General features: G+C 37.5%; 2 protein-coding genes across 2 annotated transcripts; both read left to right on the forward strand.

The window, feature by feature from the left end:
- The first annotated feature begins 16583 nt into the window (after positions 1–16583).
- MOCS2 (molybdenum cofactor synthesis 2) lies at positions 16584–18584 on the forward strand. The gene is made up of 4 exons (XM_053448069.1): positions 16584–16706; positions 17735–17856; positions 18066–18209; positions 18536–18584. The coding sequence occupies exons 1-3, from the start codon at positions 16695–16697 to the stop codon at positions 18190–18192; spliced, it is 261 nt and encodes an 86-aa protein (XP_053304044.1). The 5' UTR covers positions 16584–16694; the 3' UTR covers positions 18193–18209; positions 18536–18584.
- On the forward strand, positions 18542–22722 carry LOC128464096 (molybdopterin synthase catalytic subunit-like). The gene is made up of 4 exons (XM_053448067.1): positions 18542–18662; positions 19379–19532; positions 20685–20808; positions 22262–22722. Exons 1-4 carry the CDS (start codon positions 18542–18544, stop codon positions 22334–22336), a joined length of 474 nt encoding a protein of 157 aa, XP_053304042.1. The 3' UTR covers positions 22337–22722.
- The last annotated feature ends 148 nt before the right edge of the window (positions 22723–22870 follow it).

Below are 22870 nucleotides of genomic sequence, written 5' to 3' on the forward strand. Positions count from 1 at the left end.
GACTAGTAAATATATGATGTTTAACTATTTAAATTGCAACCAAGCAGTCTTGATTTTGCACTTATCCGTACCGTAATAATTACATTTGGAATTCTAGCATCTAACAATTTCTCTGGAACTCAACAATAACTGGTAGCGTGCGGTATATAAGAAATTCCAATATAATGATCCTATCTTCAGTCTGTATTGGTGTTCATGTTTGTGCATGTCAGAAACAGAAGGGAACTTTGCTAAAATGTCTGCATTGAAGCCCTTTCTAATTAGAGTACAAATAACAAGCTGGGATGGAGTCGACCTTTAGCGTCCCAACAGGCCTCCACAAAAGTCAGAAGGTATCAAAAATTATAAAATCAAAACATAAGAAAGTGGTTATGACAAATTAATAAATACAGGAAACCTTGGCAAACATTTTAGAAAACAAATACAAAAATACAACAAACTATAAAGGATGTGCATATATACATAATATAATGACCTCGTAAAATATATAAATGAATAATTAAATGGCGTTCTTGGCGTTTATTGCATTTCTAGGTGACTATATTTTTAATGTATTCACAATACAAAGACAGGGGTAGTGACAGGGGCAGATCTAGAGCCTGGCCTTGGGAGGGGCACTCCCAGTAACAGACATACACTCAAGCACTCACACTAACACACATGCAGTCACACCAATACATACACACATACTAATTTATTCAGACACTCCCACTTACACACAGTAACACACAGCCCCAGACGCTTACACATCGAAAAACTTACCTACCCCAGATATTCCTACTAAGACAACCAGATGTTCACACCAAGACAACCCAAACACAAAACACACACACCTACCCAGACGCTAACATGTCCAGACACACACTAACATACTCAGACACAGAAAAATATACCCAATCACACATGCCAACATGCACAGACACTCACTAACATACCAAATCACACATACTAACATACCCAGATACACATGCTAGTATACCCACACACACACACTTACTGGCCCAGACAAATACAGTTATAGTGTTCATAAAGGAACTTGTCTGAGACATATTCCAGTAAATAGAAAATCATTGAATTTTTATGTACTTTGCCCTTTTTGTAAATATATATATATATATATATGTGCATTTGATTGCACTGCAGACATGCAAAATGTATCCATCACTGCGAGACCTCAAATCGAGCACACATTTTATTACTTTAACTTTATGCATTCTAAAGAGACCTTCATCGCCATCTAGTGGAAAATTCTAAGAAGTGTTTTCCAGATGTCCCACACAATATACCTAGTACTGTGTGATTTGGAAGTTGTATCTGGCATTGAAGACAAAAACATTCCCTAAAATGATGATTTGCAATAATATAGAAATATCTGGGACATTTCCTTACAGTTCTTTTAATCATTTAACGCACATATTATTTACTAAGGGATGTGTTTAAAAAGGCATTTTATTTTAAATATAGCGCACCAGCAGATCTTGTAGTCCCGTTAAAAAGTGAAAACTAACAATACCATTAAAGTTAATAACTTCAAAATAGACAATAATGTAATGTGTGTTTAAACATATTGGTACGGACAGTGAGCAAGGCCCTGCCCTTACAAGTTTACATGATTACAGCTTGTTGAAAAATATCGCTGATGCAGACATACAGGGTGTTGTGTATACAAACTGATTCCAATTCTGTGTCATAAAAGGGTCTTATCACCATGGCAACCAATAAGATATTACCACTGTTGTGATAAAAAAACTTTTGCCATTATCTTTTTTTTAAAACTACTTTAAATACTTTGTACCAGAATCTAACACCGCTCTTAGAAACTCTCAACACATGACCCAAATCTGTACTGACATCATCTGGTTTACGGTCATCTTATGCAAGTTGTGCATTATGATAGCATGTTATTAAAGGGGCAAATTAGTGCCCCCAACACCCCTACTAAAGAAGAATGCATATTAAAGTACATTGTGGAACTGCCTGCACCCGGAACTTTACAAAAGATCACGAGAAAACACCATCAAAGTTCATATGATGGCTGGAGTGCCCATTTTGCATACAAAATTATAGAACTGGGATTCGGTCACCCCACACGATCTCCCCCGTGAAATAGAACATAGAAAGTGACGGCAGAGAAGAACCAGTCTGCCCAACAATAGCTGGTAAAGCAAATTGATATGGAGCACAAGAGCAGCTGGAAGACGCCCCTACCAACCATAAAGATAAATAAACACATAAATACGAATGTGTGAAACAGCGCACAATATCTTGACCAGCAAAGGAACTCCATATAAGCTTCAATCTTTATTTCATTCGAGTAGGAGCATAACAGAGAGAGAGCATAGTCTCACGCGTTTCGCAAAAGCCTTAATCATAGACAATGTTTACAGCGTCACAGATTTCAGCTTTTACAAATCACTCGGAATTCCATCTTGTGGGGGGGGGTACTCAACCCACATGTTCAAAACAGAATACTCACAATTAACCCTTTGTTGCAGGCTGCAAACACAGTATATTATATGGCACAATCCTGCTCGGTATACAATAAATACCAATGATTAATACTAACAAACAATGTTACAATACTAGGATAGCATTGCAATCTATACTTATAACGCTGCAAAAATATAATATTACTTCGTATAGTAATTAATTATTTTGTATAAAAGCAGGATATATTAATATACTAGAAGATGCAACATGGTACCCAGCCTGCCATGCGATGGATATTTCCAAAAGATAAAAAAAAAAACACAGTCTATAATATTATTAATTTATATCACATATATTATTTTTCTTAGTGAGCAGTTTAAAAGTTGTTTATGGACACACAAAAGCAACTACTGACTGATACAATTTTCCAATGAAAAAAATGAAGCATGAAAAAACAGGCCTACACTTACGTGTAAAATCCCCAATACCATCCTTAAAAATGGTACTTAGGGAGTAATTGTCCAAAGTTTTATTTTTTGACTTATTATAAAAGGGTACTTTTTTTGTAGGAATCTCAATGACCACAACAATCAGTTGAGTAGAATAGTAAACAGCATTGCCAAAAAAATGGAAAGCACCCGCAGTCCGCCAACAAAATTCCAACCTAGATATGAAAACCTAAGAGGAAATAAAGGGTTCAAAGAGCAAAAGCCAGATAGAAATGATACAATAAAATACAACTTTTAATTCAAATTTACTTATTCATATTGATACTTTGTACGTTTTGGTATTTGATTTTTAACTCTTTGGAACACGTTAATGTAGAAGAGAAACCACAACAATAGCTGTGTGAGTTTACAAAAATTGGGTCAGCTTGGTTCTATTGTATGGTAGAGTTGTTAAGTCCCACTGGCCCTTACCTAGCATAGTCAGGGGTCCAACTGCCTGTAGTCAATCAGTCAATTAACAGTGCCTGTTAATTAACATGGAGGAGTAGATCCGTGCAGCGTTATAAAAACTCTACAGACTTCTCCAGCATTGCTCCAGTGTCCCAAAGCTTTGGTCCCTGTGTGTCCTTGGACTCCAGTCTCCAGATCTACCCTCCTTGCTGCGCTACATTGTCCGCTTTGGATTACTCAGTTGACCTCTAGTTGCCTCTTGGATTACCCTGTTTGCCTTTGCCCTTGACCTCTGTTTGACAGTCTCTTCTTTGATTGATTGCCGCCCGCCTTGACCTTTTGGATTTTTCCTGATTATGTCTATTGTTCTACCCTTATTTTGGACCCTCATGCTTTCACCCCTATCTAGGGGGTCCTGCTTATCTGCTGCCGCAGACCACCTGATGGAGTTGCCTGGCAAGACATAGCACCTCGTGCTCTATGATCTTAAGTCAACCCTGAAAAGAGTACAATTTGGAATCAATAACAATCAACTATTTTTACATAGTACTGCCAAGTTGAATCTTCATAGCCTTTAATGGTGATATAATTCTGAAATTTTGAATACGAGTTGGCACCAAGTAAATGACATAATAAGGTCACTATCCAAAATAGGGTTATGCTGATCTAGAATACTATTTAAGAAATACCCTTAAATGATCATGAGTGGGGGTTGTACTCAGGCCACATGACTTATCAAAGGAAGTTGTAGTATTGGATTATTTCCAGATTTATATCATATGTAGTATAGTTGAACATGTGACGAGTTATAACATGGTACTTATTTTTTATATGACCCACAAGGTCACTCTTCAGGAGAGGTGGTCCGTCTTGGGGACACAATTCCATCATTCATGTAGCACTATGCTTAGATGCGATACCTTTCCATGCTTCCATGTTTCCCATTAATCTATTTGAGTCAGTATGGTTTATGGGTAATAAAAAGGCAACAACAAGCCATCCTCTTTGTGTCCTGGGATAACATTCAAAACAAGACTGTTTTTCTTGGAACAATGGAATTCCCTAGAGGTGGAAACATTTTAGTCAGTTTCAAGAAGATCCCCTGATTTACATGTTGGGATCAAATAAAAGGCATCTTTTCCAAAATTCCTTATAAAATTTGCATACTTGTTCTGTTTTACAGAGTCCGCTTGCTGCATTTTTTACATCATCTGCGTGGCCAAGTTCAACATGGTTTTTGTTTTGCAATAATGATCTTTTAGACACATATACACAAATAAGCCCCGGTTTACTTTAATACAGATGGTACGAGTATGAGGCCAGATTAATTTGCCAAAATGTGCCACAGCTCAGTAAACTAATTTGAAAAGCATCCTGAAAGAAAATAAACAGAAAGCATGAATTATTGCAAAACAGATCAAACATACTTGATTTTCAGGGATCAAAACACGTTTGAAAGCATCACGAACCATTTACTTTTTATCTTCCATTATCCTGAACAATTGGTGCCGTTTACATACACAGACATTTAAAGAAAAATATATTATACAACGTTAGATGTAGTTAAATGGAGTCACTTCATTCGCGTGGCCACCTGTGCCATAAGACAAACAGGATACTGTGATCATCTTAGACAAACACAGGGAAAGCAATAACATCATTTACCATTCCCTAATGCCTGAAGAACAGGCCTAGATAGCCTCGAAAGCTTGCAATTTATTATATGTCAGTTAGCCAATAATGGTATCGCCTTTACCAAATTTGCATACATATGTATATACACACAGTATTTAATCATCTATCTAATCTATCATTTTTTACATTTAAATCTATCTACTGCTCCCTGTAACTTGCTCGAATTGGCCCAGCATAACATGTTAAGCCATTGGCTTTAAATCTATCAATAAGGCCCAGACTGGCCATCAGACACACCGGGCAACTGCTTGGTGGCCTGCTGGTTGACAGAGCCACACAAGCTGCTCCAGCGGCAGATTGGGAGCTTCAGCATACGGTCAATGGCACGATATACCCCGCCGGACGCAACATGAGCCTTAAAACAGAGTGCAGCCGCACATATCCAGGCGTCTGCCGTACTTACGCCACCCGGCAGCCGCTGGCCTTAAAGTGCCAGGGCTGTCCCGTCATCCTCGCTCACCCTACTATTAATCAGGACACATACCTCCCATCTTCTCTAAATATCCCCACACACATCCCACTCTTGTATTCAACACTGGTCTTGTACCGATCAATGTTTATGTAATTCAGGTCATCATATGACGGGGCTCAACATGGAGTTCTGCCCGTGCAAGTCATGCATCTTAGTGCACAAGAAATATTTATTAGTCTTAAAACATACTTTTTAAGCTGCACACTATATTAATTCTTAATATAATTGTGTTGACTGCTTTCATTGCAGGGAATGAACTTAAATGGGACAAAGACATGTGGATTTCTTATTGTATATAGTTCAATTCTATAGTATGTACCATTTTAAAAATGTCATAAATGTACTAGAATAACAGAATAAATGTATGATATACTTTACCTGGTTTTAATTAGATGAATACTGAGACGAAACTTGGCTTAAACAGTTTCTTGGAGGAATTACATCTTTTACAGGAATGTGCACATACTGAACAAAATTCTGTGAATTTCACCTAGAAAAGAATTAGGTTCCTTGAGTTGGAGATCTTAAGACGAGATTAAAAATGCATTTACTAAACAGAGAACGGGACTGTAGGTGAAAAGAAACAGAAATGAGTTACCAATATTTTCTGCTCAATATTCATGCTTATATGTTAAGCACCTTATTTCTTAAATTATATCTTGCATTGCAGTTATATGAGGTGCTGTATACATGTGTGCTCTGTATGCATACAACATGGGTTAGGATTCCTACATAAGCATTGCTGAGTTTTTTTCTATGCGCATGAACAGGGCCGGACTGAGAATGAATAGGTGGCTCGGACACTTTAAGGCCAGTGGCCGCTAATTAACACAAACAATTATATATGAAAGGCTGCATGTTATAAGATTATGTTCACGCAGTGTGTGGTCTGGTATATCTAGCCGGTGGCTGCACATTGCAGCACCCATTCTGCCTCTGAAGAAGCAAATCAAGTGAACATGGAGTGAGGTGCATTTGCCTGGTGTGCCACATGACCAGCCCTAGCCTGCACATGAATGTTTAGCTGGATTCAGAGCCATAACTAGGGATCTTAGCCCCTGGGGCATCATCAGAGGCCCCAAACTGACATATCTGCTTCAAAAAGCAGAGGGAAAAACAAGAAGATGCAGGGGAAGTGCTGCTCCTCTTGATGCCCGCGGGGCCAGCATGGCCAGAGTGGGCCCTGATTTGGCTCCCAAGTAGGGCCAGGCTTTGGCACCAGTTTTGGTAGGTTAGAGGTGGGTAGCTTACCAGGCATCTAGGGGGTGTGACTGCTCTGGAGGAGAGCATTTGATGGGAGGGTCCCGGTAGGCGGTGCTGGGAGACTTAGGTTTGGGTTTGGCCATCTTGGTATGTCCGTCCCTGTGTGGTGGTTCCTAGTTTGCCTGGTAGGCTTTATGGTTTTTGTTAAATATTTATGTTAATTAATGTTATTTATTGTATTTATGTGTTCTATGTAGTAGTCTTTGCCCTGTTAACGCAAGCGGTGTCGGGCCTAAGGTTGCGTGGCATTGCCTTTTCAACCCAACATGATGCAATATGGCCAACATATAGACATTTTGGGGCTCAGTATCAATTTAGGACCAAGGTGTCTACCCAGTGAAATGATGAAATCACCTAAAGTTCCATCTTTGTTAAAAAAAAGCCCACCTCTTCTTTTCTCCTATATTTTTTTTACAAATCCTATTGTCTCTTTCCCCAGAGCCCACATTTTAATAAAAGGCCACCCATCATCACTCTCCCTCGTGACAATGGTGGTCTAGGCTTTAGTCCATTCCAGGATGCAACATAATTTTAACAACTCGTATACTAAATACACCCAGTTATGTGACAATGACCAGCTTCACTAAATGAAAGTGTAACAACACGGTAAGGAGGGACAATAAGTGTTCCCTGCGGAAAAGATGTAGCATTGAAATATTGATTTGCTTTTTTAATGTCTGTAGAATAAAAATGCGGCCTTAATGTTCATCTCCAGAAAAGAAGCCAACATTGAAAGAGCTTCTAATACCACCACTGACACTGTTATAGTTCTCAAAGAGAACTATAACACAAAGAGTTTAGGAGAAGGCAACCTTTAAATCATTTTGTACACTGAAATCAATTGATTTCTCTACACTTCTTCACCTTGCTCCCACCAGACAGACAATATAAGTAAAAGATGGCAGAGAGGAACATTTCATGTGCTAATGCTTATTGACGGGTGTAACATTCTTGAACCCTGTATGCTCTTCTTACCCCACTGACACTCAAAGGACTCCACAGACTTTTCAACTTCAACTTAACCGTGTTTGACAAATAAGCTTTAAAAACTAATTTACCGACACTTATATGTGTTGACACTTTTCATAAATAACAGATTTCACCCACTGAACAAGCAGCTGTCATTAATGCATTTTGTTCCTGAGAAAGATTGACTTTTAAGACCTCCTTCACCCTTTGCAATTGTTCAATGCTTATGTGCCCTATCCTCGTCCCTGTGTCCCTCCTTCTGCCTCTCCATTATGTTCTTTCCTTTATCCTCCTGTTTCCTATGTCCCTCGATGTGCCTATTTGTCCTCCATTGAGTTCATCCCATTCCATCCTCTGCGTCCTTGTTATGAAAATGCGCCCTTTAAAGGACCTTCTCTTCGTCTCTGTTATCCACTATGCCCCTCCATTGTCACTGTTCCCTCTCAATGCCTCCATTTTTATTCTTTGGCATCCCTTGATCTCCCATCTATACTGACCTAGTCAATGTTGTAATGTTCTTCCAATTGAAGGTAGAATTTAAAAAAACTGGGAAAGTTGAACTCATTCAAAGTTGAAATGTAGGCAGTCATCTCATTTGTTGTCATTGGGCTATGAAGACCTACATTCACTCTAAAGGTTATGGGTATTAGGAGACATGACTGTCTTATCTGTGGTAAATAAAGTCTAGTGGAAGTTGACCGAGAGTAATATTAAGACGCTGTGATGTGGGAAATTGTAGGTGACAATGAAGGTTTTGGTTGTCACTTGAAAAGAAATCTTGAGTCCATCACCATTTTTCCCAACCCTGAGCACTTGTTTCATGAAACAACTGTACCCCAAAATAACCAAGTGTATATTTTGACTTCTCCAATGATTGCTTTCCCCTCACATGTGTATCCTCACCTTGCATGCTCCAGAAAATGGTGTAATTGGTTTCATACTGCCATTTTATTTTGACTACACTACAAATATTCAAATTGGTAGCGAACGATGTATTAATAAGCATCAGCCTTTACATCAGGCTACAATGGACCTGAACACCACAAAATACTTACGTATGGATTACGTTGGATAACTCTTAATATTTTAAAGACAATAAATTCATGTGGATGGGATCAAAACGTAATCTCTCAGTCATACATAAAAAAAAAAACTATCATTGTATATATTCCAGTTGTAGAACTTTTCTTGATGGAGCTCCAGTTGACCTTTGGTAAACCACAACTGCATTGCATAAACTCAAAAATGCTGCAGTGTTACGTGAGAAAAAAAACAAACCAAGATATACAGAACACACTGGCGAGTAGTTGATATGATTTACCTAAGGTGTAAATGATGCAATGTATCTATAAAAGCAGGTTGAGACGTCACAAAGGAGCCATTGGCTCCTCTCTTCCAAATTATATTAATGTGTGCTTGATTTTGGATGTGGAGAGCTAATTTTACCCCTCTTTAAACCGCAATAGAATACATAAAATTAGTTAAAGTTGTGAATATTTTCATGAAGACATGAGACCTTCTTGGCATTATTCACGAGTTGCCACTTAATCAAACCGGTTAATGATGTGTTACATACTTACTTGAGCTTTTTAACTTTTGGTTGTTATGAGCGGTGTAGAGCTCCATAATGAAACAATTAACCTAGACTTTAATTCAAATGTTCATAAAAAGAATAATACATATAAAAATGTAGTCAATGATAGGGTGCCTTCTGACAGATTATGTCTGGGGACATGTGTGCATTATAACATTTATCCAAACAAACAAAATGTGAGGAATCGTATGTTAGGTACCTTATAGAAAAAAAAGTGGCATTATCCACCCAAAGTCATCGCTAAACTTAGTTTATTGTTCAATTACTCTACAGGCACTGGGTGAATCAGGGGCACCAGGCAATGGCATTTTCTTCCTATGAAAAGACATGTTGCCCTAAAAGTGTTTGGTGTATAGTAGTGTATAGTAGTGTATTGCAGTGTATAGCTCTCAGGGCTAACAAAAATGTTAACATGAAACAGCTAGGAAAGTAGAAATGTGTTTATAAATTAAATTGTGTAAATACATATTAATTTTATATTGCTATCTAAATTTGGTCCACCGAAGGGGTCTGTGTCCCACATAATTAATTGTGCAAGAGAGCAGAGGAACGACCTGTGCCTTTTTTGGAATCATTTCTGTTGTCTGAATCAGAAATTGGGGGCATGATTTGGATGAGTGGCGCAAACAAAGGTAACCCATAACCCGAATAGCCACCTTGCCATGCTGAATCTCCCAAACCGGTCTATGACCCACCTTGCCTGCAAATGTAGGACAGTGGGGCAGCTATACAGGGCAATGGGGAAAGAAGCACTTCACTCAGAGACCCTGGACCAAACCTGGAGCGTTCCTAGGTATGAGAGTTCACTCAATGTCTGTCACACTCTTCAAACTGATAAGGATTTTCAACAAACCTCCAATGTGTCCCATATGATTATTATGCATTAAATCACAGATGAGACACAGATGGAGTACGAAATCAACCAATAATAAATCCATTCCCACTCATGGAGATAACAAGTTGACTTAGACAGAACACAGATACTCCAAGTTGAATGAGACTGCAGTAAGCATGTTGTGAACTGCAATATTGGTAATAAAATGTAGATTATTGCTTCCATAAATATTCAGTGAAAAGGAAAACCTCAGAGATACAGGAAGATAACGTCCCCCCCATCATATAATGAAGATACATCCAATAGAGCACCCACAGCCTCTAGCAGTGGCTGAGAAGCCTCAATCTATTGTGATTTATGATCTCTTAGTGTCTGGTTACCAGCCACAGCTACCCTAAGAACTGACTTAATATTTCCTGCCAAGGATATTTTTGAGTAAAGTAATGCCAATCTTTACGTATAGCGGTCTATCTATGGTCATGGATTCCAAAATGGATGCCATCTAAAAAGCCAATTGCATGCAAGATTATTTAGATATTGATAGAAACAATATTTACCTATGTCTTGCATGTGAAATATATGAGAAGCTTTTACAGCAGAATAACTGGGCAGACTGATGGGCTTAATACAGTAATTAGATTTTTTTAAATTAATTCTCTACAATTCAGTGGCAGGTGTGGATTCACCCACCTTAAGTTTATTTGCATTTGTTTTATTATTATTTTATTAGCATCATTTTAAACATTGATTCATTCATCATACAAAAAAGCAAGATACAGATCTAGAAGAAACAGATCCGTGTTCTTCTGTTCTGTGACCTGTCATTTCCATATGTTTATATGGAGCATGTACAGTATCACTTGATTGCAATAAACCAGATCCGTATACATATTGCATATCAACTCCAGCACATGTATGTTATTGTCCTGAACTATAACCGATTCGATAAGCCAGGGCCACCAATAAGTTGAGGCTTCTTAAGGCTGGTTTTCTTCTGTTCTCCATCACCATAAACCCAAGGAACAATCGATAAAACAACCAATTCTAAACAATAAAATGGAATTCTGCTGAGCAATTAAAGTTGAACCACACACTAACCATACCTTTGAACTTCACAGGTCAGGCTACCAGGAGCCCCACTTTTTTGGAGAGCGACTTTGCTGGGGGGGCAAGGCTAGCCATTCACGTGGGCAGGGCTAGCTGCGCAAGGGGCAGTGCTGTCAATAAGGGCGGGGCTAGCATCAGATTTCAGAAGATTGTGTGGGAGGGGAATTGGGCGCACAGTGGGCATGGCTAAACACCAGTTCCATGAGCTGGAGATAGAATAGATTGACCCAGAGATCTTGGGTATGATGATCTCTCCCACTTTACCTTCCGCCTGGCCCCAGTAACCAGTTAAATACCCCCATGTCTGTCATCTTGTTAATGGAAATCATTAAGTATTGTTTCTTTCCAGTCCCATAGACTGCACCAATAGAAATGATTGTTTGATTTATTGGCTGAGCCCTAAATCTTGAAGAACACGTTAGTGTTAAGTTTGTTTGCTTTCGTATATTCAAGCCAATCTATATGGGTAGCGTGGATTAGTTTTGCTATTAAGATGTCCAGGGGTGGTGATGTTAGTATTCATCCACCTAAGAATTGCAGTGGAAACAAAATAGTACAAGTCTGCCCTCTTCTGGATGAAAATGGATTTAATTGCTACATTGTAACACAGCTAATCACTGACTTTATTGCTATTTAAAATACATATTTAGTTATTCTAAAATTATTTTATATATATATATATATATATATATATATATATATATATAATCACTTTTTACTTATGTTAGTGAGAAATGATAGTTCATCTGTTGTATTGTCTCTGGTTATCCTTCAGTATCTCCCTTTCTTACAGGAAACACACACAACCACCTACTGTGCTACCCTCACAGTAGGAAATCAATTACTAAATTGGCCTTATATATACCCAATAATGCAAGGAAACACTTTTTAAATGGAGGTCAGGAAATTTCTAGTCTGTAGCTCATACTCCATCAAACTGATCTGTATACTGATCTTAATAAAAACAAAAAGTTGATAAAAAACAGGGTCTGAATTAACCAGGGCAGCTCCCCAATAATATTCTAACAAAATTAGAATAGAAACATAGAATGTTTGTCAGGTAACATCCATTCGGCCCATCTAGTCGACCCATTTTCTAAATACTTTTATTAGTCCCTGGCCTTATCATATCTAGGATAGCCTTATGTCTATCCCATCAATGCTTAAACTCCATCACTTCTAGGGGAAGGTAATTCCATGTACTCACTACCCTCTCAGTAATGCAATACATCTTGATATTCCTTTTAAACCTTTGCCCCTCTAATTTAAGACAATGACCTTTTATTGTGGTAGTTTTTCTTCTTTTAAATATACTCTTCTTCTTTATTGTATCGATTGCCTTTAAGTACATAAATGTTTTTATCATATCCCCCTGTCACATGTTTCTTCCAGGCTATATACCTTAAGGTCCTTTAATCTTTCCTGGTAAGTTTTATCCAGTAATCCTTGAACCATTTTAGTAGCCCTTCTCTGAACTTTCTCCAACCCATCTATAGCCTTCTGGAGATACGGTCTCCAGTACTGTACACAATACTCCTAGTGAGGTCTCACCAGTGCTCTGTACAACGGCATGAGCGCTTCCCACTTTCTACTGCTAATACCTCTTCCTATACACATTGTCTGCCTACCTTTAAATCCCTGAAATAATTACCCCTAAATCCATTTCCTCAGATTCTGAGGTGAGGACAGTATCATATACTCTTTACTCTGCCCTTGGGTTTTTATGTTGGGTTTTTGGTTACTGCCTTTGTTTTTTTTTAAAATTGTTTGCCATTTGGCTTATCTCTCCAGGAACATCAACACATTTTTGTGTCATCACCTTTCTGCAATGTCACTAATAAAAATATTAAAGAGAATGAGTCCAAGTACGGAACCCTGAGGTATCCCACTGGTAACAGGACCTTGCTCCGAATATACGCCATTGACTACAACCCTCTGTTTTCGATCACTCAGCCACTGTCTAATCCATTCAACAATATTAGGATCTAAATTCAGAGATTGCAGTTAATGGATACATCTTCTATGTGGGACAATGTCAAAGCCTTACTGTAATCTAGATATGCAATGTCTACTGCACCACCTTGCAGTACACCTTCCATTAATTCCCTCACTGTAGTAACAGTGCTAAGGAATCTGCAAGCACTATAAAGATTAATCTAATATGATAGAAAACTGGGTTCTATTACTCCTTCTGCTCTAGATTACGGGTGCTGCTTTTGCTGAACAGATCCTTAGTTTAGAGGTACAGTGTGAGCAATTGCGGTAATAGGATATTGGTGATAGATTATACATAGACAGGGTGCAGAGATCTTATAGTTCCAGAAAACCATTGGTAATCTTAATCATTCCAGACAATCTTACAAATAATGTTATTGTTTATCTACCTTTTGTTTTATTAGCAACAGATGCTCACTCGGTTTGCCCATAGTTCACCCATTCTATAGACAACATTGCTTTGTGCAAGGCATTTTATTAATTTGACACACAGCAACAGAAGTGATGTTATTTGAGAGGAACAAAACATGTGTCCTTTCTGTGCACCCTCACCATATCTGTAGCATTGATTCACTTTGGTGGAGCTGAAAAGAAAGTGACCATAAATAATTGGTGTACCAGTTCCCAAAAGGCATGTGCCTCTTCTGTGACAGAACAATTCCAACATTGTTTTCATTGTCTATTTCACTTATCCAACTGATAATTCAAATATCACCAGAAGTGTCATCATCATTACCATCAAAAGCACCATTGTGAGCTGGCATGGGTCGTTTTGGAGTCATTCCGAGTATAGTCATTAAAACTTGATTGTGCACTATGCTTTTCCTTACTTAGTTAGGTCTTCATAACTAAAAACAATATTTAGATATGCAATTGTGTTGTTTATTTAACAGGGTCATTCCTGTTTAAAGCAAATTCAGTCAATATATGGGAATCCATACTTTCAATCCATTGGACCAGCCCAGAAGATAGTTTAGAATTTTATTAGACAATGTTATATTAGGGACTTCTTTGAGCAATTACAAGACCTTTTGTTGGGTGTTCCCCGTGTACCCCAAATAACCTTAAGATATGTGGCCCCTTGTTACCAAATATGTTGATCATTAAAGTTTCAGTTATGTTTTAAGATTTCCCTCTAGATTGAGGGTCCTCCTTAGCTAGTATACCAGTTTGGTTTATTTTAGTCTGTTAAGTCTAGTTTTTTTTCCCATATACTTTGAATGTATGTATTGTAAGAAGCGCTGCATACATTGATGGCGCTATATAAATAAAATATAATTATCATCTAAGTGAATTTTACTTAACAAGACATTAACAAGACTACTCAACTTGAAAAGAGCTCACAATAGAGAGAGGTTAAGAGACACTGAAGTACACATGAGTGTATAACGGTTGAATAATACCAGTTTCGGATGGGTGAAATTTACTTGCTGAAAATGGCAATTCATGCCTCCCACATCAATCTAAAGTTCCCCAGTAGTGTATGAATAATAGATTTTAAATATTGCTTCCCAATCTTAAAAGGACATTCCAGCCTTCCTATGCACTTTAACATTGTAAACTCATTTGAGCAGGGCCCTCTTTTTGTATATCATCTTGTTGTGTTTTATACTAATTGCTATGCCCTGTCTACCCTTTGTACAGCGCTGCAGAATCCGTTGGTGCTATATAAAACAAATAATAATGAGAGCTGTGTTGTCTCACCAAAGGTATCCCCCTCGCAAAATCCACCGTATGTATTTGTCACTTTCCCCACTCCCAGCCATTTGGAGTGCAGGAGATGTGTTTGGCTGAACACACATCCTGAAGTCTGGTCAGCTCAGGTATCTACGTGCTCAGGAACAAATATTCTTTTGTGTTTTCTTTCTTGTCCCCGGTATCCTGACGTGCAGCATCCATTCCAAAATTTGCCTGATGTGAAAACGTAGACAATAAATGCTGTGTCAGCATTAGATGTGTATTTGCGGTGGGCCACGTAGAAAGTAAGTACAGTGTCTTTGGGTGTTATTTTAGGGATTAGGGGTAGTTTTACCTTCAAAAGCATTAGGTTCAGGGCTGATGGGGTTAGTTCAGGGAGTGGAACCACTCAGGTAGGGTGTTAGGTACGCTGAAATAAAGAACTAATTCTATAAAGATGTTTATTTTATAGTGGGTGCGATATAGTTAGAGAAAGGTAGGGAGAATCAAGTCCCCCAGGAAATAATGAGGGAGGCAAAATGTAATAAATATTAAATAATTAGTTCTGAAAAATGGGCATTCAGCATTACTGCTTGTTAGCGTAATGTTAAACTAAAATATTGATCGATATAATTATTGCATTTATTAAAATTGAAACACCTTTCAGCACCCAGCAAGAAAATTGGCGTTCAGAATCAAACAACTTGAATTACAAGGACATTTCAATAAAAAGACAAGTGTTGAAGAAACAATGCAATGTAAAGTCTGATGGTGAAAAGACTGAAGAATAATATAATGTTTAATACAGTAAAGATATTTAATAATCCACTTGCTGTAGTGAGCACCTTATATGTGATCATATTTAGGTGGTTATTTATCATTATTTATTTATCATTATTATCTAATTATATATCCCCAACAAGGTAACCCCTAAGAGGGTGGTAGATAAATGGAAGAGCCTTCCAGCAGAGGCTAATGCAGTAAGGAATTTCAACATGCATGGGATAGGCATAGAGCTATCCTAAATCTGAAACAAGATCAAGGGCTGATTACAGTTTGATTCTTTATATCAGGAAAAATATATATAAGTGTATGTGAGCATGAATGTGCATGTATAAGTGTATGCGACTGTATAAGTGTTTGTGTGTGAGCATGAATGTGCGCAATTTTCACACCGGGGCCTTGCGATTTCTGGTTACTCCCCCTGATAACAATGCAGTACATACATTGAAAGGTATGGCAAACCTAGAACTGAGACAACAAACCCCTTCGTTAGGTGAAGAGGGTCCTGCTTGTAAGCTCACAATCACTGTGCAAAATCCACTCACATACAAAAGTTCCTCAGCATTTACATCTGAATGCTTAATGATTAACCTTATTCCCAGCCTGTACACCTCGACTTTGGACCGCGTGTTACATTCCAGTCACCTGCATGTTTGAGACGTAAACAAACAAAATAAAAGACCCCATAATGCACCAGTTACCATCCTATTCACATGACGCTATGTGCACTGCTCAAACCAGTTTCCCGCACAGATAAGGCAGATAGGCCGGGCATTCCCCCCGACCAATGAGAATGAAGATACCAGAATCTATCAGGAAATAGGCAGAAAGCACCAATCAGCAAGCAGCTCGCAGATTGACCATATCGTTCTTCCCTGTACTGACCACCCCTGGCTGTCAGTGCTGAGCGCTGCTTGGGTCCGCTGTTATGAGAGAAACTGCTTTTATTAATTAACGGATCGGAACTCTGCCTCCATGACTTGCGAGGTAGGGACTTACTATCCGTATTAACCCATGCAATTTTATTTGTGCTAATGCAATTATATATATATATATATATATATATATATATATATATATATATATATGTGTGTGTGTTTGTATATGTATGTATGTATGTATGTATCTGTCTGTTAATGCTATTTAATATATATATATATATATGCAATTTAATATATATATATATATATATATATATATAGTGTGTATATATCTATATATATATATGTATATATGTGTGTGTTAATGCTATTCAATATATATATATATAATATATATGCAATTTAATATATATATATTGTGTATAATATATATATATATATATATATATGATATATATATATATATATATATCATATATATATATATATATAATGTTAATGCTATTTAATATATAAATACTGTGTGTATGTATAATGTAGTAATATGAAGTTGAAATGTTACTTTGTGGGTAAAATGTAGCAGGTTGTTGCAGTGTTACATGTAAACATTTGTGATCAGGATCAGGCACAGAGGGTGCATGTTACAGACATGGGAATGCTTTGGATCTCAGAACATGATATGATTGCCTGCATTTAGTGCTACAGAATTCAGGATTTTAGTGTTACCATAAATTAATCCATTACTATTGTAATGTAGGTTAATGCAGTTATGAGCCCCCTGCATGTGACAGGAACTACATGTGACATGTGATGTAAACATTGTGCAATCATCATGTGAATGACAGCAGGCAGCATGTTCAATGCCACAAGTAAATGAATGCTTCAAAATCATCTCTCATATAACCTAAACTGTTTATCCACAAGAGATTCATTTGATTTTAGTGACGTTGATTCTGGGAAAATACATATTACTTAAAATTTCTGAGAATTTAGGCAAACCTAAATGTTTTTAACTTTGCACGTTATAGCACAGCGTTTGACTTTTGGTTTAACCAAATCCAGATCTTCCACCCAAACAGCTTCAAATAAAATTTCCCATTTATTTTACCTGTTTTTTTTTTTATTCTACTTAAGGTTTTTGTGCTGTACTTTGCCAAAAGTTCAGAAATAACAGGTATTCGCTCAGAAACCATTAACTTACCAAAGGAAATTACATCTCAACAGATCTGGGAAAAACTTGTTCATCTGCATCCAAGGTAATTTAAATATTTTGTGTTCCGTAAAAAAAATAACCGGAAATATTAAACCTACTTTTCATGGATCCTTAAGAAAAATGTAATGTTCATTTGCTGTTTTTTTTTTTTTTTTTTTTTTAAATTAAGGAACTGTTCCTTGTTTTTCCTGGGGTACATGCAAAATGTATAAGAAATAAAGCTTCATTTTAAATAATTGTGTTTCTTCTTAGACTCAGTGCCATAAAAGATCAAGTGGTCCTTGCGGTCCGTCAAGAATACGTGCCCATTAGCGATGAGCTGCTGAATTTGCGTTCTGGTGATGAGATTGCTGTGATTCCTCCTATCAGTGGTGGTTAGCGTCTTAACACCCTAAGGTATGTGTATAAAAAGCCGAAATAATGATGTCATAGCTTTGTGCTCACATTGCCTGAGTGAGAGAAGACAAATTTATGAGTGTAAACCACCAAACTGCAAAATGTACACAACTGCTGGGTCCTTTGGACTAGGGACTTGATCATATAAAGTGTCTTGAGCGTACAGTCAGACTTTTATCTAAATATGCTGTGCCAACCTCTTACAATCACTTTATTTCATGCAATATGACATTACAGACACAGAGGGGTGACATATTTGATATTTTTATTATTAAGATTATTTGGCATAAAATGAAAACTAAATCTGTCTCCTTTTTTTATTCTAGTTTGCTATGAGTGAAGGTGAGGAAGAGCCGAGAGATTTTGTAAAAATAACACCTGATAAACTCTCCACCGATGAGATATCCCAATTGGTGGTTTCCCCAGACTGCGGTGCAGTATCCATCTTTATTGGTAAGTAAAAACACGCAGCAATAAATAATTGCCTTTAGGAAAAACAATAGGAAACATATATTACTATATTGTATCCAGGGTGATGGGTGATGGGTGATATAGGTTTCCCCAAATTCTTAACCAGTGCATTGTGATATACATATGCAAATCTCAGCTGTAACCAGTGCAGACTGTAACATTTAATAGCGGACCCGATATCTGTTTCAGTAAGAAATATTTGGACTAAAGGGTCAATTTTAAGCAGGTTATCAGACACAGAAGCTTATGGTCAGCCCTGTTTTCTTTGAAAAGAAACTGGTGCTTAAATTGTGGTGGCTAAACTGGCTATATATAAAAGAAGATTATGCTGGAAAATGTTAAGTGTTCAAATTGCCATAGCAAGTAATTTAACATCAGTAATATTTATCCAATCAGTAATATGGTTTTTATTGGTTGTCATGGTGATAAGACCACTTTCAAGTGTTGTCCCAGAACCACATTTAAGACATAACCTCCAGTGTCTCTCAACCCCAATCCCAAAGCTTTCATCCACTCTGTAACTTTAAATGACAGAGAACACTGACTGGAAATACAATGGAGACTCTACTCATGTAACCGTTCCTCTAAAGTGTTAAATAATATAAGATTGGCATGCATTTTGTATGTAACATTAGGAGAGATAACACAGATAAGATCACACATCATGCCTTAAAATGTTTTTCTTTTGCTGAATTTAGGAACTACGAGAAATAATTTTGATGGAAAGAAAGTTGTCCGTCTAGAATATGAAGCATATACGCCAATGGCAGAAACTGAAATTAGGAAAATCTTGTCAGACATAAGGCAGAAATGGCCGTCTGTGAAGCACATCGCCGTGCATCATAGACTTGGGTAAGTGCAGCCAAGCCTTAACATCTGTTTCGTTAAACTAACCCCATTTTCATGTTGACAGGAGAGTTTGTGGTTGTGTTTCAGTTCCTTGACATCAGTATACATTATGAAGGTCCAAACTCCAGACATGAAGAGCGTGGCTGACCCTGTATAATTGTATACAGCAAGCTTTCTTCAGTGCATTATGCAGCGCCAGCTCGGCCCCTCACACAGAAGAAACTTGCCAGGGTTGGAATGAATAGCAAAGTGATGGAAGGGAAAACCAAAATTATCCTGATGGCTCGCTAGTGTTTTCCACAGGGTCCCATGTTAAATCATGGATGAGATTCTGCCTTTAAGCAGGAACATGTTCTAGAGGTCTAATCTCTAATCTGATGAGAGGAGATTATTTCATTATTGCTAATGTGGAGAATTGTTCCAGATCATTTAAAAGAATGGTACAAAGGGAGCACCCTTGGAGTATTCCTCTCAAAACTTTTGTCCAACTGAAAAAATGTTCCTTAACTTAATTTCTCTATCTAAATTTAATATACTTTCTCTGAGGCTTATGTGTCGACACATTGTCACTTACTGGTGATATCGGTGCATAAAAAAACTTCCTGAATAGTATCTCTTAGCAATCCTTTTAAATAGCTTCCCCACTATGGATGATGAGCTGATGTTAGTAATTTAGAGTAATTGAAATGGCCCGTGCACAAGGGCTATATCAAGTGTTTAACTCAACTGGCAGCTTGTTATTTAGTGGGGCTAATAGGGGCTTAAGCAGAGTGATTCTAAGGTATGTTAAAGAGGAAAAGGTAGAGTGTCTGTCTTTTCACTTTTGTGAGAGAGAAAGCTTACAAACGTAGACAAATGGAAATAGACAGCAGATAAAACCCACTCGGCCCACCCAATCTGCCCGTTTTTCCTGATATAGAGACTCAGAACCTAATCAATCCTTCGTCTTGTCTTAAATTCAGGATAGCTTTATGCATATTCCATGAATGTTTAAATCCTCTCTGTATTAGCCTTTACCACTTCTACCACTTTTCTAACCAAAAATACAATTGGACTGTATGTGATTTGAGAAGCTAGTGATTTTGTTTTGTAAATTAATTTAGAAGCTGTTATTGCTGCACACATTAATCACTGTTAATATTTTCCCATTTGAAGCTTGGTTCCAATTGCTGATGCCAGTGTGGTTATAGCTATCTCTTCGCCACACAGAAATGACTCTTTGGAAGCTGTGACATATTGCATAAACACATTGAAAGCAACAGTACCTATATGGAAGAAGGTAATACGAGCAACCAATAGCATTCATGCATCTTTTGATCTGTTTTCTACTCCCACATATCTATGTTATTACACTAATAATTACTACAAATTTGCAAACTTTCTCTTTATTTAGTATGCAAAAGTTGTCCTTTTATTTGATTGCATCTTTATTTTGTTAAAAAAAGTCTGGATTTTTGCACCAAGGGGTCCATAAAAAAATTGACATCATGCTTACCAAGCATCTCTTATCATCCTGTGTTAGTAAGTATTGCATTGGATTCATACAAATTGTAAATGTACTGAATTTTGGCAAATTCAGCGATTTGCACAAAGCCACGAAAACAAGGCCAGACCCGCTCCTCATGAAACGAACGAAAATGATGCTAAAAGCTCAGAATTTTCAGCCGGAAAACTCTCTAATGTCATGCTCTCATTCTCGGTCACTCTCTCTTTTGCCCGCTAAGTGTTTCCCTACCTTCTATGCCAACCACTTCTGCTTCCACATCTCCTTGTTCTTCCTCTTTTCTCTTCTACCTTCTGTCTTTTATCTTCTCTCCTTTATCTTAATCCACACCTCCGTGGACATAACATGGCGTGACCTTCGGTGGAGAGCTTTTGCTGACATCCTCTCCTCCTATTGGAGGATGTCACTGGAAGTGCTGCCATTTAGGCAGAAGTTGGCGCCAGGTTACGTCCTCAGACAAAGAGAGAAGATAAAAGTTAAGACAGAAAGTAGAAGAGAGAGGATGAAGAACAAGAAGATGTGGAAGTGGTCAGCTGGGAAGATAGCGAAACAGAGCGAGTGTGAGAGTGAATGTGGGCACTGGGCAACGAATGTTGTTCTCAATTTAAAAATGCCTCCTGATTTTTGTCTGAACCGAATGTCATTCATTGCCCAGAAACGAATGGTCCAAAAACAAACTGAATAATTTGTCGGAATGGTTTTTGGCCCATTTGCACGTCTATTAATATTCCCTGCCCATTGTTCGATAATTTTTACAAAAAATTATTTGTCAAATTTAATTTCATCTATCATAGCTGATAACTGATTTGAGTATCTCTTTTGCCTATTCTTAACTCACCATTTAGAACTTGCATTTTTTGTTTCTTCTACAAAGAAGACGAAATGTCTCCGAATGCATCTCATTTATCTCAACATTACTGGTTGCTGATTTATCAACCATTTATTTATTAATTTCTGATTGGTGCAATAATTAACACTTGGAGGGGGGCGAGGATTCAAAACCTCACAGCCAGTAGGTTGAAATATTTGTATATTTGTTACAAAGTTACAGGTAGAATGCATTAGAAAAGTAAAGGAAGATGAAGGCCTGTGGGCAACAATATGGATGTTTCCAGGTGTACCTTTTAAATAAGTTAACTAAGTACATTTCTTTTGTAGGTTGTCAGCAGTGGCATGTTGTGATTATGATTGATAATAAATGTATTTTTTTTTATTTTGGCTTCTGCAGGAGGTATACGAAGAAGAAGACTACTCATGGAAAGAGAATAAGGAATGTTTTTGGAGGAAACAAGATGGATCGTAAGCCAAGTGCTGCTTTGCTAACAAAATTGTCTTCCCACAGGCTCTCAAAGGAGAACTATCTGTCTACACCAGCATCCTGTTTCCTGAACAGTCTTTGTTCTGGGGTTATAGGGGCATGAACCAGGTCATACAGGATCTTTAAATCTGAATAATTATGCATTGCAATGAATGAGTATATTTTTATCTTGTTCCTTCTCTAAATTCTTCTTGGAGCACATTTCTAAAGGATGTCTGTATACTTGCTGGTAAATGTGTAATTGCAATGCTAATCGGGAATAAAAAAATCTTATCCTTTACTGTAAGGTTTGTGGCCATCCATAGTGCAAGGATTTATGTGAATGGGTATTTTGTGTAAGGATAAAATAAAGACACTCAAAATTAAAGGTTCATCTTAAGATCCAGTACTCATTTTCATAGAGTAGATTGTAACAGCGTGTCATGGGTCAAGTCTCTGGTTTAACTATAGCAAGTTACTGGAATGATGTTGAGGATAATAAACAGGACACTTCCCAGCTGTTGTACAGCCAATATTTTG

This window comes from Spea bombifrons, chromosome 1, assembly GCF_027358695.1.
Source record: "Spea bombifrons isolate aSpeBom1 chromosome 1, aSpeBom1.2.pri, whole genome shotgun sequence".
In the NCBI taxonomy this organism is placed as follows: Eukaryota; Metazoa; Chordata; class Amphibia; order Anura; family Pelobatidae; genus Spea; species Spea bombifrons.